This window comes from Plectropomus leopardus, chromosome 19 (assembly GCF_026936395.1).
Source record: "Plectropomus leopardus strain MGB_pleo_1.0 chromosome 19, ASM2693639v1, whole genome shotgun sequence".
NCBI classification, from domain to species: Eukaryota; Metazoa; Chordata; class Actinopteri; order Perciformes; family Serranidae; genus Plectropomus; species Plectropomus leopardus.
The window spans coordinates 16,103,916-16,120,806 of NC_142194.1; the positions used below are offsets into that span (position 1 = coordinate 16,103,916).

The 16,891-nt window shown below is 37.8% G+C and overlaps 2 protein-coding genes across 4 annotated transcripts; one reads left to right on the plus strand and one right to left on the minus strand.

Moving 5' to 3' along the window:
• Nucleotides 1-1,220: 1,220 nt before the first annotated feature.
• Nucleotides 1,221-12,699, minus strand: pth3r (parathyroid hormone 3 receptor). The gene is made up of 14 exons (XM_042508273.2): nucleotides 12,548-12,699; nucleotides 10,659-11,139; nucleotides 7,030-7,135; nucleotides 5,110-5,220; nucleotides 4,363-4,487; nucleotides 4,138-4,232; nucleotides 3,890-4,043; nucleotides 3,406-3,559; nucleotides 3,261-3,321; nucleotides 3,105-3,171; nucleotides 2,913-3,007; nucleotides 2,637-2,778; nucleotides 1,787-1,828; nucleotides 1,221-1,688 (listed from the first exon to the last, which is right to left on the minus strand). The coding sequence occupies exons 2-14, from the start codon at nucleotides 10,722-10,724 to the stop codon at nucleotides 1,221-1,223; spliced, it is 1,686 nt and encodes a 561-aa protein (XP_042364207.2). The 5' UTR covers nucleotides 10,725-11,139; nucleotides 12,548-12,699.
• On the plus strand, nucleotides 12,366-16,540 carry taco1 (translational activator of mitochondrially encoded cytochrome c oxidase I). 3 transcript variants are annotated; one of them, XM_042508277.2, is made up of 6 exons: nucleotides 12,366-12,477; nucleotides 12,646-12,934; nucleotides 13,752-13,858; nucleotides 14,424-14,557; nucleotides 15,602-15,764; nucleotides 16,107-16,540. In XM_042508277.2, exons 2-6 carry the CDS (start codon nucleotides 12,649-12,651, stop codon nucleotides 16,314-16,316), a joined length of 900 nt encoding a protein of 299 aa, XP_042364211.2. In that variant the 5' UTR covers nucleotides 12,366-12,477; nucleotides 12,646-12,648; the 3' UTR covers nucleotides 16,317-16,540. The 3 variants fall into 3 exon arrangements, with proteins under 3 accessions (XP_042364211.2, XP_042364209.2, XP_042364212.2); XM_042508275.2 differs by having other exon boundaries at nucleotides 12,391-12,477; nucleotides 12,594-12,934; XM_042508278.2 differs by having other exon boundaries at nucleotides 12,416-12,477; nucleotides 12,597-12,934.
• The last annotated feature ends 351 nt before the right edge of the window (nucleotides 16,541-16,891 follow it).

A 16,891-nucleotide genomic window follows, 5' to 3' on the forward strand; every position in this document is an offset into this window, starting at 1 on the left:
ACCTGAAATCACTTTTTTTCACACACAGAACTAAGAAGTAGTAGATAAATCAATTCCATTCACTTTAGTTATATTTAATTCACTTTATTTAGACTCTCAAGGCATATTTCCCAAACACTTATTAAATTATAGTTATCTTACACTGTACATATCCTATAAACACAGATATTTCTGGACACCTAAACGAACCTAAAACATTTACAGGTACAACTTCCTGTCTGTTTACCTTGTGAATACTGGTGGCTTGTGCTGCAGGTTTGTCGCTCACGCTCGAGGTCTGCAAACAGCTCAGGTGCCTGCGGCTCCAAGCCGTTGCCTGAGGGGAGCGTGTGAAATTCTGAACAGTGTTGTGAGGGCGTTCGGGGCAGAGGTTACACGGAGGAAGGGGTTGGGGTTTGGCCTGCAAGGGGCAAAAGGTTTGTGCATCAGCCCTCAGGGTCTTTTCAGACTGATAAATAGGGCTGTGTAGACAACATAGAAAACAAGAAAGAAGTAGAGACTTTACCTGTCTAGACATGCTGTCTGGACACAACTAGCTGTTTAAAATAATCAAATGTGCACAGTTAGCTCAGTAAATGAATACTAAATGATGCATCCTTCATCATAAATGCATGGCTGATAAGTATGAACATCAATATTTGGGAAAAGTGAGTATTGCTACAGCAAATTCATAGACTTCAGCTGCTCAGACACACACACACACACACACACACACACACACACACACACACACACACACACACACACATTCGTAAGTACAGTTTGAATTGGGGTCAGCCAGTCTGGCTGGAAAATCAAACACAGGAAAGATGTGAAAAGGGAGATGAATCACAGAAAATGTCTCCCTTGTTTAAACATCCAGTTCTGTCCTTTGACTTTTCTAAATTCCCTGCAGCATCACATCTTCACTGATTATCAGGCCTTATTCTATCTTTCACAATAATTAAACGCATATTTAAATTAATGTACAATTCACACAAAAATGAAACAGATCCACTGGAAATCTGTCACTTTCAAGAGTGAAAGTTCTGGTTTGACCTTCAAAGAAGTTTAACCTTAACACAAGTAAAGCCTTAGTTTGTCCGCTCTGGTTATGGTCACCAGGCCTGCAAATTAACATTGAGGTTTTACAAATGATCACTCTAGTCAGGTGAAGTCAGAAAAAGTCATCCCCGTCATCTGCCTTGAGTTCAACACCTCACTCAAGTTCATCCAAACAGTCACAAGATGGTCTCCAGCTCTTTCAGAGATAAGCAGCTGTCTGGATTTTCTGTTCCAGGAGTTCGAACCGGAGATGCTCCATGACTTTTGGTGTCATGATTTCCCTTGCTGGCTCTGGCATGCCTGGCAAAAACTCCAGTTTCCGTCCCCTCTGGTTTCTGCATGGCCAGCTCTGAGGTCTCAGTATCACCGGGCATGTATCCAGGCAGGCTGGTGTTTGGGTGGAGAGAGCCGTACCGTGCTGGCCTAACCCCTGACCCTGCACCACCAGAGCCCACTACACCTCCAGTGAAGGAGAGGGCTCTGGGATTGGCAGCAGACAAACTGACACTGTGGGTGGTGGTGTGTGACATCATGCCGCCATAGTAACAGCTGCCTCCGCCACCGCTGCTAGTCATCCTGGCTTTCTGTTTAAGGTCAAGAGCGAGGCTGCGTCTTAACCACGCCTTCTTGACCTCCGCCTGCACCTGAGAACAGAAACAAAGACAAACAGAAAATTTATCTTTCTCCTTTTTTTATCAGAGTAAAAATGAATTTTAACTTTAAAACAAAATGAGTTTATTACCTCTCCATTGCAGAAACAGTAGATAAATGCCACAAAAAAGCCCTGGAAACATGAAATTAAGATTCTGTCAAAAAGGAGTGAAACACATTTTTGTAAATATATTGCATTTAAATACTGATAAAGCATATATTCAGTTACCTAAAAAAAAAAACAAACCTCTGTCTGAGACAAATAAATCTGAATAACCCTTTAACGTTTTTCTCAAATGTTTGGTAGAGTACATTTTGAGTCATCATATCTTCATGAAAAATGTGTCAAAATCAACTTAACCTGACTGAGCCATCTCTTCCATTTGGTTTAGGTTTGTTATGCTAAAAAAATCCACTACATGTCACTCTGTCTTTAAACAGCTGGCCTTTTCAATCCAACTCCTACAGGAAGTTAGTAACAAGAAAAATCACACCAGACATGAGGGCTCTGTGTGGTGGGATTTTCAAAGGTGGGCATAAATATTTGACCTGTCATAGTTTGAGAAAATAAGGGTCAAACTTTTTTTTTTTAACATGCATTACCAAACTGATTATTTGGCCTTCTATAGTAAAGGTAGTGAAGCTAAGTTAATGAAATTACAGTGAGGTATTTGCTAAGATATAAGTGAACTTCTGATCAGTCATCGTTATTATAGGATGCATTTAATGTTATCCATTATATAAACAGAGAAAAAAATCATTACTATCATTTTTTTATAGCATTTGTGACTGTTTTATAATTGAGAAAAAAAAGACAGACTTCTAGCTTTTAACAACATGGAACCTTTGAGCCTTAAAAAAAAAACAGAAAAGTAAAACAATAAAAATAGCAGTTTGAGTTAACTCTTGCATTTCAAAAGTTTATGAATGTGTTTTCTGACCTGGGATGAATTGAAGAACATCTCATAATGCATTTGCACCTGCCACAGCAGCCCGGTGACCTCAGTGTAGGGAAGAGCCATGAACACCATGTAGTGAACTCCAAACAAGGGCATGAGGACTAATGTGGACTTGAGTAGCTTCCTGCAGGTAAAGACGGTAAACATTTGTGTATTGATTTAATGTTTGTAAAAACTCTCTTGTTAAAGGACTGTAGGTTAAGGGTTGTTGGAGAGATTCTCAGGGAAATTTTGCTTTAAGAGGAAAATAAATATTACCTGTATTGCTGCCGAGGGTCCAATTTACCAGTGTTTGTTTCCCACAGTTTGGAGGCCAGTACACGAATTATGTTGACGAAGAGAAGGAAATTCACCTGCAGGGGCAGCGTGTACAGTAAGGCCACAGCTGTGTATATAAATTAATTAATCTATTGAAATGTTAATAGTATTAAAAAAATAAAAATGTCTTACAACAATGGCTGCCAGAATGGGAACCTGATAGATCCACTTCAGATTTCCTGCACTGATGTCCCAACACCTGAAAGCAGAGACACAAGAGTTAAAGTGAGAATTTGTGATACAGGTGTTATGTAAATATTAGACAGATGAACACATCACATGACTCACTGCGTGTCTGCCAGCGACGCTCGTGCGCTGACCCAGACGGATACAAACACAGCTGGAACACCTACAGGGAACGGAGAGAAAAATCTCTTGAATTTACTGTTAGCTCTGTATGTGACAACAAAGTATCTGGTCTGATGCAGCTTACCCCAGCCGATGATGGTGAGGGCCCACAGGTAGTTCTTGTCAGAGAGGAAGGCCATGAAGATGAGGCTGTGTAGGTATAAGCCCTCCACCAGGATCCAGTAATGATTGGTCGCCAGGAAATAAAAGAAGAGTGTAACAGCAACTTTACAGCCGGCCTGAGGACACACAGGAGCACAAAAAGGAAACATCTAAACAGGCCATAAAGTGCTTAAAAGAGTATTAACTCTGTGTGAAAAAATACAATAATATAGAGTATTTTCATGTTTTTTGGTTTGTTTGTTTTTAAAAGGTTTTAATAGTTAGGTATTCAGGGATATCCACCTATTTGCTTTGTGGCAAGAGTTAAGATAACAAAATTGATTCCCATCTTGTGTCTGTGCTGTAAATATGAGCCCTTGGTCAGCAGTCACTTAGCATAGAAAAAAAAAGAATAATAGAAACAAAACTGTATAAATTGATATAAATATAACAATCATAAAGCTTACCATATGAGGCTTCTGTGCAGTGAACTCAGGCTCAGCCTCTCTGTCTTCAGATATGGAGTAAAGCACAGCGTCCTTCACAAAAATGCTGACAGCTCGACATATGAAGGAGGTGAAGAGGTGAATGTGGATGTAATTGCGTGTGCAGTGGAGACGCCTGAAACGATCGCACAAATACTTTCAGTTGTACATCACAGAAGATGGAGACGGTGAATACTCAAACTTGTGGATATGTGGTTTCGGTCGCTCACTTGAAATAGCAGAGGATGGAGACTGCCACCAGCAGTGATGCTAGAGAAATGGAGTAGCCAACAGTGTACATGAGGTGGAGTCTCTCAAACACCTTCTGAAGCAAATAAAAACATGCTTAGAGTGTGCATTTGAACAAATGCATTAGACTTTGGCCAGCGGTCAAACACCAGCAGGTCCACATATTCTGCAAACATCAGGAGCTCAACACATGCACATGTACATACCTCCTCCTGGCTCCTGTGGTTGGAGGTCAAGTATGTGGTGCACTCGGTGTAGTTAGCCCAAGTGCGGTTGATACTTGGCACCTGCTCCCAGTTCCCCGACACGTCACAGTGGCGGTAGGCTCGTCCTAACATTTATCAAAACAGTCTGTGATACAACTGGCAATTTGTAATCCACATACAGTTTTTTTTTTTTTACCCGTGTCTGTATTAGGGTCAATGGATATTGGTTTTTCAGGGTTGATACTGATAACAATTATTAGTAGTTAATGAGACCAATTCACCAACATTTGGAACCAATGTGCATTTACAATAAAAATTGAAAATATTTCTGTCAATATTTAGAATATGGAATATAACAAACTCCAACACAAAACGTTATTTAAATGTTTTTAGCAAATTTTGAATTAAAACTGAAAAAAACGGAAAAGTTCAACATGATATACAGCAAGCTCCCAGCAACTTTTGAATGAATAAAAATAGCTTCCTGAGGTTTTAAAAAATAAAAGTTCCTCTCATGCAAAGACTTTCTTTGCACTTTTTGATTTATCAGTTTTATCAGCCTTCATTAAAATAAAATGCCTATACAGATAATCAGCAAAATGCCAAATATTGGCACCAATACTCGGCCAGGCCAATAATCTGTCGACCACTGATCTGTTTAACGCAAAGCTCCCCTACACACTACACACTTAGAGCACACATCAGGAAGAGGCTACTGTAATATTTCTGACTCTTAAGCTCTCGCACCTCTGTGGTTGAAGTCGTAGATGTACTCTGGACACAGCACTGACACCAGCTGACCCGCTCTGCTCCTCGGCCAGCAGATGATCCCGTCCCACTCTGGGATACAGTCACTTTCTTCACAAAAAAATGGGAAACAGCTGTTAGTTATGTAGAGCTATAGTTTTAGTTTTCCTACAGACTTATGTGCACCATGAAGGCATGAAACCGGCCCACTTACTATATAGGTATCTCTCAGTTGAAAGACACATGGCACTATTATACTTTTGTTCATTTTATCCAAATACAGGTGCACGATGCAAATTTAGGCTGCAGTATGCCTATCAGTGGTTGAAAAGGTATTTCGATCGTTCAAGTACCAATACAACATTGTAAAAGTATTCCATTACAAGTAAAAAAAATCCTGCATGATAATGTTTATCTATATGAAAATAAGCGGCAAATAAAGTATTAACAGTTGAAGTACTCATTATGCATATTGACCCCTTTCAGAGTCATATTATTAGATCATATGACATTTTTACTTACACATTAATGTGCAAACAGAATTTTAATGTTATTACCAGTCAGGGGACAGCTTGTATTTTTAAATGTCTTTTTTAATCTAATTACTCACGTCCTGTTTTACATAAAAAAGGTTGAAATTTCTTTAACAAAGGGTGACAATATTTGTAAGGTCTTAGGTATCAGAACAATACAACATGTAAAAATGTATAAAAAGTAAATCAAAACAAATTAAAATAATAATACCAGCACTGAAAATAAGCAATGTAAATAAGATTATCGTGTCAAAATAAAAGTAAACATGGGTTACATATAAGTTCACCTTACAAAAGCATACATATTCAGTCCAATATCCATTATGAAATACACATAATATTTATCAAAGAGTAGAAAATCAAAAGTTACTGTTAATTTTTCTCATTTTAAAGAAGTCTGTTAAGCTAACTTTAAAGACTTTAGATACTGCAGGATAGTTAAATTCATGCATCATGTCTCTTAAACCTAAGATATGTTTTGGATGAAAACTTCAATGTTAAACATAAAAAGGAGCTTTCAGTTAAATGTAGTACAGTAGTGAGTACTTTGAGTAAATATACTTGACTGTTAAGGTCACCCCTGAAACCTACATTAACTTTATTAAAGCAAATCTGTTTGAATTGACGTGCTTGAAGAAAATACAACGTGCATCACAGGTTTAATGGTCTCCTGTCATATGTACACTTATGTACATTGTGTATTTTATGAGAGTGTTTTGTATGATATCTGTGAACAGAAGAGTCAGTGTGGATCTGTTGTCCACTGTGCCTCCCTTTCACATGCCTAGTGGGACTCTGTCTTACATAATTCCTCCCCGGATAGATCACTGAAGCAATTTATTATCAGCTTCTGCGTCATAATGTGAGTGAAAATTGCCCTGCTATTGTCCGCAGCTAAATTCAACTCTGTAATCACACAGATAGTGCTGAGCAGGATATTAGATAGATTTTATATCTGATCCTAAATAAATAATTGATGTAATAAATACGGTTTCTGATTATATAGTTGGACATGCACTCACTGATCTCTTGTGTTTTTTTTATAGCAACACTGGATATGCTTGTAAAAGGACCTTACTTTACCTAACAGGGAGAGATTTTGAATATTTTGAAAGGGGAAAAAAAACAGTATTATAAGAATAAAATTTTTTTTTACCTGAAGTAAAGGTTAAAATATGAGCTTTTAGCTGAATTGTTTGTCTTAAGTAAAAGCATTCTGAACTCATGAAGCCAATTCATTGATAAAAGTTTCAAAAGTATCTATTTTAGGCTGTTTCAATACAGTTTGTTGTACTCCTTTATGGGTTAACTAACGTTGGGATCGAACTTTGCGGACAGAATAACTGAGAAATAAAATGAATAAAATTATCAAAAGCAGCACACAAACCTTTTACCAGAAGCATTTGTGCCTGGATGTTCCTCTCACATTTGGCGTGAGCACCAATCAGGACGTAGATCTGCTCATCTCGTGTAATGACATCATCAGAGTCTATCTGTATAAAGCAGATAAGAGAGAGACGTCAAACAGGAAGACCTCATTTAAACGTGAAAATTGGTTATAATGTATCTGCAGGCATCTGATTGAGTTTTTGGGAATTTGTTCAAGCCTCAAGAGTGTCTTCAGCTAATCTGAACAGCTACAGTTCTTGCATTTATTCATATTTTACAGCACCCAAAGACATTTAAAATCTCCAATCAGAAGTCTCTCTGAAGTCTCTTTTCAGCTAGGGCGAGCTGTCAAACACAAACACTCCCAAAGATCTGATGTGCTGCCTCCGGGTGTTGTGAAATAGCTGTGTGAGGGTGTGGTATGTCATGATCCCACGCCAACCCCCTTTTTTTCCTGTCTGCCGCTGGCCACATGGGGGCCGTGTCCTCAGGACCTCTGCCATGCTGCTGAGAGCTAATCTACACAAGCGGCTTTGTGTTTCCGAGGACATTTCACAACAGAGCAGCAAAAGTAGCAACGAGAGAACACTATTGATCTGACAAAAGAGGACGGTGAGAGAGGCAGAAAGATATAAAGAAAAAAAACAAACAACTTAAGTTGGTAAAGAAGTAGTAAAAAGTCACTATGAACAACCTCATGACTTTATCTACTACAGTACATATATCACAAGGGACAAATTTCATAAGAATGTCCACTTCAACTTTTGATTCTTTAAGCGCTAATTCTTATTACTTAAAGAGTATCTTCAGTATTTTTCAACCTGGACTCTATTTTTCCCACTTTTGTGACTAGTGGGAACAACAGTTTTTATAAGTGGCCCAGTACTGAGCGAAAACGCTGCAGCTGGCAGCAGAAAAACACGATGCCACGTAACCACAGAGGAATAGGTACACCGTTAATTTACATCCATTAAAAGTGCTAGTTTTTACCACTGACAGGCTCAGATTATTATGATAAGTGTCTGAAATCGTTATGGAAAGGACCCTAAAGATATACCTTTTTTGTTAAAAAAACAAACAACAAACCAGAACTTTTAGTGTAAACTGACGGTGCTCAAATACCCTGAGTGGTTACACTGCAGCCTGGTTGCTGGTCTCACTCAGTACTAGGTAAATTTTTTAAAAATATTGCTCTTTTTTAGACACAAAAAACATGGGCAAATAGAGTCCAGGTTGAAAAATACAGAACTTACCGTTTAAGTAAGAAGTATTACTGCAAATCAAAAGTTAAAATGCATATTTTTATAAAAATCCGGCCCAGATGATGGATATTACATGAGATTGTTTATACTGATGCTATTGTATTACTACTTTTATACCAACTTTAGTTGTTTGTTTCATTTTTGTTATACAATATATTTCTGCCTAATCATTTTTCTCTTTAGTCATGGGTGTTTTACTAGTATTTTTAAATTGCTGTATTGACACTTTTACTTCTGAGTACGTCTCCCACCACAGCTTCTCACCTCCTGGCAAGCTGAAGAAACTACTCACTCTTGTCAAACAGACTAAAAGCCCAACTGGAACTGTTCATGTTGACGGATATGTGATAACTAACATTCTTGGCTTAAGCCATTAAAATAAACCGCCAATGGGTGAAAAGTGTTTTCAATATTGTAGCACTCAGAAAGCTGAACAGCTATCATTTTCTACAGTGATTTGTTTTGGGAGGGGACTCTAAGCCAAAGACAATACAGACATATTGAGGAGCTCAAACCACTTGTTGTTTTATAGTGGACTGTGGGCACAGTCGAGCCGTGTTGGCAATTCATTTTAATACGCGTGGATTATACAATTAGGTATTCAGCTTTTATGTCAAACAAAGTCGTCCACCTGTGCCTTGACAAAACATCCTAATAATTCAATACATGCAAGTCAATACAGAGCGGTCTTTCACGTTTCTTTGTGAAGGAGCGTTTTCTGCTGACGGACAGGGAGTGTTAGCAAAACAATCAGGCGTAGCCATCTTCTGGCCTTTGTGTCATAATTGAATTTCAGTCCTCACGTGCTTCATGTAAAGTGATTTTCGGGCTGACTGAGCAGGAGGTTGTAAGTCTGCCCGAGGTCGACACTGAGGATCGACCCGGGGAAGATGAAGAGATGAGGCTCAGAGGCGACAGTGGTCATGCTTCAGTGGGTGAAAGGTTAAAGGTCAGAGCTGATGGAGGGGTTTTTGAGGCAAAGTAGACCTCAGGTAATTTGTGATGGTGGAGATTAAGCTTGTTTTTTTGTTTTGGTTTGTTTCACTGCTGCTGTTGTGATGGTTTGAAGGTTTTGGTGATTTCTTTTCTTTTCTTTTTTTTAACAGGAGTTTTGTCTCAATCAGAGAGATAAGTTGTGTATCCTTTCTCCAAAAAGATATCCCTTAGGAAAAAAGCAGTGGGCTCAGGATTGTGTTTTGCACTATAAATGTGTGTATTGTTGTAAATTGTGTTATTTATGTTGCACCTTGATCACTGTGAAACACTCTCTCATTTTTTCTTGCACCAAGATGTATAGTAAAATGACAATAAACTCTTACTCTTTGTGTATATACTTGTGTGTGTGTTCCCTTTGCAATCGCCTCCTTTTCATATTTCCACACAACATTTTGCAGGCATTAGCAAAATACCCTATTATTTATTAGCTGTTCTGCTGTAAATGAATAGTTATTAGTTAGTTATTTAGTTACTGGTTTGTGCTGCAAAGTTATTCCATATCACCTCATTTGTTAGAAAAAGAAGAGCCACTCATTTATGTAAGGTCGCTGTTGCATGTGAATGGCTGGCACACACAAGATAAATCTAAGTCCAAAATTCAAATGATCAAAGAGACTCACAGATACATGACGTTTTCTATAGTTGGCCCAAAGTGCAGCAGTATGGGAGTAATATTTCTGACTCAGCGTTGTGTTATAGTGTAAGATATGATGCCACCGTGTGAAAGGTTTAAATTTAGAACATAAAAACCACCTTTTAGAAGTTTACACATGACTAAATGAGACTGAGAATTGAGTCAGTGCTGTGTTCATTTTATTTAAGCTGTTGATTTCTCATAAATATAAGATTTTTTTATGGCATTATACCAATCTGATGAGATGCACCAGAACTTTTGTTTGCAATCATTATAAAAAATGTTTAGGCAATGCTTATTATTATGTTTCATTCTGTCATATGCTTCTGGCATTTCATTGTTCTTAATAACATCTATGCACGTCTGTCCGGCCTGGCAGAGGGATCCCTCATCAGTTGCTCTTTCTAAGGTTTCTACTGTTTTTTTCCCCTGTTAAAGGTTTTTTTTTTTGGGGGGGAGGGGGGTCCTATCCATAAGGATGGAGAGATGTCATGTGCTGTTAAGTGCTCTGAGGCAAATTGTGATCTGTGATAATGGGCTTTATAAATAAAATTGACTTGACTTGACTAATACACGTGTTTATTTTTAAGAGACTAAAAGTAAAAGCAAAGCAAAAAAGATACTTCCTCAGACAAACTTTTGTAGATAAACTAAAACAAACCCGAAAAAAGGAAAACAACAGTTGTGAAACCTATTCAATGAATGAGGAAATCAATAACTGTTGATTACACTTACCAGTGCAGTCACTATTATGACACTGTGGAAAAGAGCCAAGGCACCAGGTCCCCACGCAGACAACATGACGTCTTTTCAACAGGGCGTTTAATTAACATCAGATCATCTCATCCTCCTCAGGTCGCACTGAAGGAACTCAAAGTTGAGAACTGTTCTCTTCTCTGGTGTCCCATTGGTGCTCCTTGTGTTTTTGTGCCTTAGGATCTTCTTGAGATTTGGGGTCTTTAGACATCCAGAAAAAAAATGTCTTCTCTCTCCGGGCTTCTCCTTGAGGCTCAGTGGACATCACTCATCAGGTTGGAGGGACCATGTGAAGTCTGTAGTGAGAGAAGAGAACAGGGGAGCACTGAGGACGAAATCTCCTCCTTTCACAGTTCTTTGGACTGTTGTCTCTCAGGGATGGGTTGGCCTTGATTGGCTGAGGCTCTCGTCTTATTTAACTCTTTGTGCTCCTCTGGTGTGGCCATCCGTCTCTGCCACCCTGTTTGTTTGTCAGACAAAGTTAGCTTTTACCATCCAGTCACATATACTGGTCATAAGTAAATGGTTAAGAAATTTAGTACAAACAGTATGTTCCTTTTTTTATCTTGGACAGCTGATGCCATTACTAAGATGTCCTATCATCATAAATAGAAGCAGTATGATTTAATAAATTGGTCCCATGGCAACAGACCAGCATTTCTTTTCCCGTTCCCACGCTGGGATGTTATAGAGGACGCTCATACAGAGCAGACTCACATATTGTTTGTGCCAGAGGAAACTTTTAATCTCTGGTGTTAACCTCCCTGATACAGGCAGATAAAATGCATACATAAGTCATATGGGAAAGATGTATGATGTTTTGGCTTGTGTTGCTGTTATTTTGAAAGTGTTTGCTGATATTCTGCAGTGGTTCTCGATCTCAACCAGAAAAACCCAGGGGGCCTCCAAGAGATTTCAGGTTCCCATGGTGCATGATTTATTACAATTTTTGCTATTTCGATGCAACCTACATTGAAAGGGAAAGATTTTGACATGTATGAGAATGAATACACATGTATAAAAATGACAAGTTTATAAACAGAAAAACTGCATGGGAGCAAACATTTATGGGACTAACCCACACTTTGTGAATATCTGTCATAAAATGATTAGCACCTAAAAATGTCTTTCACCTGAATCATTGCTCAAACTATTTTAATTGGGTTTTTAAAAATTAAATACAATAGTTTAACTTTATTGTTATTTTAATGTAAATATTTTGATTTCAGCACATATTAAACACAATATAAAAAATTACTAAGATTAAATTAAGTAATATATATATTATCAGTTCAAATAATTTTACAAGGACGAAACTAACAACAACAACAATAACAATAAAATTAATAAAAATATAATGTTTTCTTTAATTAATTATTTTGTATCAACTGTTAATATCGAACTAATGGCATGCAAACACTGATAGAAACGTATATACAGCCAATTTCACCTATAATATAATATAATATAATATAATATAATATAATATAATATAATATAATATAATATAATATAATATAAAACCATGTTTTTTAGGAATTTTGTTCCATACAAATTGTTAATATTATGCACGGTTTAATGGTTATTAATGGTTAAAACTATACAATTTAAGACTAAAGACGTCACTTTAGCTTCCGTAATATCACGTTTTTATTTACACGTACAAACTCGAAGCACCGGGCAAGCTTTTATTTTGAAGGGACGATATTTTACGTCACTTTCTGACGTTACAACCAGGAAGTGCCTGTTCCACAACAAGGACAGCGGCAGCTGCATGCACAACTGATCTGTCAAAACGGTAAGTTAGAAAGCTTAAAGCGGTTTAATTTATTCATAGATGTGAAAATGAATGAAGTTACAGGCCTCACCTGCGAACGGAGACTCACTGTTGAACACTTTGCTCCACTTGTGCAGCAGGTTACTGTAACTCTGTATTCATTACCACTCTGGCCGTGTGCACCTGAAGGGCATGGCGGGGGCGGTGGTGCTGACGGCTCTCCGGATCCTGCGCCCCCCGACACTGGCCGCGACTTCAAGCAGAGTCCTGGCCCCGGTTCAGTGCGTCCTCCCGCCGGCTTCGTGTGTGCTGTCCTCGCTGTGGAGGAGCTGTCCTGTCAGGACGCTGCAGCTCTGCTCAGCCTTATGTGCGGGACATAACAAATGGTCAAAGGTGAAACACATTAAGGGTCCCAAAGATGAGGCGAGGGGCAAGATGATCACCAAGTTTGGGATGATGATAAAGATAGCTGTGAAAGGTGAGTTTAACCCTTTGAAACCTGGATCGACATCGGTTTCCCTGGGCTGCGTTTAGAAGTGTCTGTAGTAGTATTTGAATATTTAAACACTTGCAATGTGAGAACATTGGTTTGATTTTTTAAATAAAAAAAAAAAATCAGTCAGCAACATGGAAAGACATTCCCGGGAAATTGAAAAAAAAAAAAAAAAAGGCCTGGCAAAAGAGAGAGAATCATTTATAAAAAGAAAACAAAAACAAAAAACAAATTAAATAATACCAAGAAAATAGTAATATAATTATCAGAAATTATTTTAATTGATTTATTTTTAGTTTATTTTAGCACTTTTTTCAAATTTTGGGTAATTGTCTTTCATTCTTTTTTGTTGTTTATTTAAAAAAATATGGGGAACATGGCAATCAGCAACTTGGCAAGAAATTTCCAAGAAATTGCAAAAAAAAAAGTAAAAGGTGACAAGAAAATGACCTGAAAAAAGAGAGAATCATCAGAAAACCATCAAATTACTAAAGAAAAAATACATAGAAAACAGTAATTATAATGATCAGAAATGACTTTTTTTTCCAGGTCATTTTCTGTCTTTTCTTTGGAAAATTTCAGATTTTTTAAATTGTTTTTTTAAACTAATTTCTGTCTCATTTTTAGGCAATTTCTTAAGTTGCTCATTGCCTGCTTTTCATGTTTTCAAAAGAAATCAAGCCAATTTGCTCAGGTTTCAAATGTGGAAGTAACTGGCTGAAAGACAAGAACACCATTTCAGTTACAGGTGGATTGTTTTCTTGTCAACTCTAACTTATTTCAATGGTGGTTTTATCTGCAGAAGGAGGACCCAACCCAGATCTGAATGTAAACTTAGCCCACGTACTGGAGCAGTGTAAAAGCAAGAACATACCTAAAGCGTCTATAGAGGCTGCAATCAAAAATGCGGTAAGTTGACTAAACAATATTTTGATATGAGACTAGATATCATATTAGAATTTGGATATTTTATGTGCTGTCTTTTCCTGGTTTTTAAGACTGCATTACAGTTAAGTGATGTAAATTTCTAAAATTACCAGACAGATCTAACTTTTCCATTATTTGTTTTTACCTACATAGTGATTAAATTAAAAATACTACTGATCATTTACCAAAAAAAAACGTGTAAATATTTTGAGAAAGCACCAATAGTCAACAGTGCAATATTGTCCTCATCAATATTGAGGTATTTCAGCAAAAATATTGTGATATTGAATTTTCTCCATATTGCCTTGCCCAGATAATTAAGGTGTTGGGCCACCTAAAGACATGTAAACAGCTTAAAGGCTCCTTGGTGTAAATTCACTGTAAATTTCCTGGAGGAATCAACACCATTCCTCCCAAAAATATTCCCTCATTCTTCACCTGTCTGTACATGTAGCAGGTCTGTTACCTATAATATGACTTTACCAGTATTATAATACAAAGAATGTTAAATTGTGGGTATTATGTGTCCCTTCTTTTGGCACTACAGGAAAAATCTAAACCAGCGTCCCAGCACATTTTCGAAGCTCGGGGGCCTGGTGGATGTCTGCTGCTCATCGAGGTCCTGACTGACAACCACGCACGCAGCCACCAGGAAATCAAACGCCTGATTGTCCGGAACAAGTCAGGACCGTTTTTCTATGATCTGACTCTATCATGCAGCTGAAATAATCAAACACAGATATTTCATGTGCTTTCACCACCACAACACTGCAGGTTAAACTATAGTGTTAAAGGGACAATTCAACCCCAAACCCAAAATACAAATTTTTCTCTCATCTGTAGTGCTGTTAATCATTCGAGATTGCTTCAGTGTGAGTTGCAGAGTGTCGGAGATATCGGCCGTAGAGATGTCTGTCTTCTCTCAAATTTAATGGAACTAGGTTGCACTCAACGTGGTGGTGCCAAAAAAGTACATTTGACCAACTCAGTAGCAATGTCTCAAAAAGTCATGACCTGGTTACTTGAGATAATCCACAGCAGTTTCATGTAGGAACTATTTTCTTTCTACTAAACTACACCCACCAACCATATCACTGCACAGAAGGAAGCGTGCGTCTACTGCTGTTCCACATTAAACTACTCACAAAAAGGTCTGTGTATTATCTTTAGTATCCAGGTCACAATTTCTGCAAAGAGACATTACTGTGGAGTTTTTCAAATATTTATTAACTTGGTTATTTATTGTGCTTTGAGCACCACAAGCTGAGTGCAATCTAGCTCCATTATATTGGTGAGAAGGCAGACATCTCTACGATATCTCCAACACTCGACAACTCACACCAAAACAGCCAACTGTCCCCTGTAGACCTGTTTGACACTGAAGACCAACTTGGTAGTGTTATTGTACCCCAATAACATATACAGGACAATATAATGAAAGTTTGTGGTAATAATACAAAGAATGCATGGTAATGATGGTGTTCTGATAAAGGAGGTTGTTGTGCCACTAGATGTCCCTGTACAAACACTATTGTTTTGGCTACGAAGCTGCTGGCAGAGATGCACTTTTTGAAAAATGGCAAAAAGCTCAAATATACAGCTGAGAAAAAAAGACCTAATAAAAATAAAAATCCATATGTAGTTTATTAAGAAATTATCTCGCCTGGTGTTTTTTGCCTAGGATTATGTTTTCTCACCGAGGTGTAATTCTGTACTCACCCACAGAGGGATGCTGTCAGACGGAGCCCGTAACAACTTCAACAAGAGGGGGGTGGTGGTGGTGCCGGGCCAGAACATCTCGACGGAGCGAGCTCTGGAGCTGGCCATCGAGGCAGGAGCAGAAGATGTCCAGGAGACTGAGGATGAGGAGGAGCAGCCCATCCTGCAGGTCAGACATGAAGGAGAGCAGTACAGACATTTGAAGGAACATTTCTCTACAGTAAATTACCAATAAATTGTTTTTTGTTTTTAAAAAGTCAAATATCATGTATTTTCTTTGTTTTACATAATTTTAAATTACATATCTTTTTTGGTTCTTGGACTGTTCGATTGGTTCAAACAACCAATGTAGTCACAGCCTTGGAATTTGGGAAATGATGCCATGACATTTTTTACTTTTTTCTCACATTTTATACATTGAACAATTAAAAAAAGAACAGCTTAAATCCTAATGAAAATAATAATTTGCACCCCTATCGCAGCTAATAGCTTGATGTGTTTCTGTCTTCAGTTTATTTGTGACATGACGGACGTGAGGAAGGTGCGAGCCTCGTTGGAGGAGCTGGGGATGCAGATAATATCTGCTGGCTTGGAGTTTGTTCCCCGAACTCTCTTGTCTCTGGACCAGGACCAGCTGGATGCTGCTTCAACGCTGATAGAAGCCCTTAATGACTTTCCAGAAGTAGTCCGAGTCTGGGACAACATCCAGGCTGACAGCTGAGCAAGACCTCCGGACACTTGGTGGACAATGAAAATCTTACAAGTGGAATTTTTGATTTCACAGAAAAATGACGGCCTGTACTGCTTGTTGAAACATGTCACACTGTTTATCATACTCAGTATGAAAATATGAGTGTATTGGTCATTTTCATGCTTTCCTATGGAACTTGGAGGGGCAATGACATTGTGGTCCTTGTTAAGATATAAAGTGATATTTCCTAATAATTTGCACGTTTATTTACATACAGCCTCAAGTACATACAGAGAAGTCATGCCTTTTTATAAACTTGATTATTCAGCGGGAAGAAAAGTAAAATAATTACGATATCTGCAATTTTGTTTTTCTGTTGAAAAAACAGAGTTTGACAAGTTATTCTTTAAAAGCTGGTTTTAAAAAAGTATTTTCATTGACTTATCATTCATGGGATCATAGAGACATGAAAATGTTCTATAAAAGTGAAATTTCACTTTTAATTAATTTTGGAAGAAAGCAATGTTAATTTATAAGAAACAATTTAAAATAGATTTTCATTTAAAGTCCCCATTTAGAGACATAAAATATTCTAGAACATGATT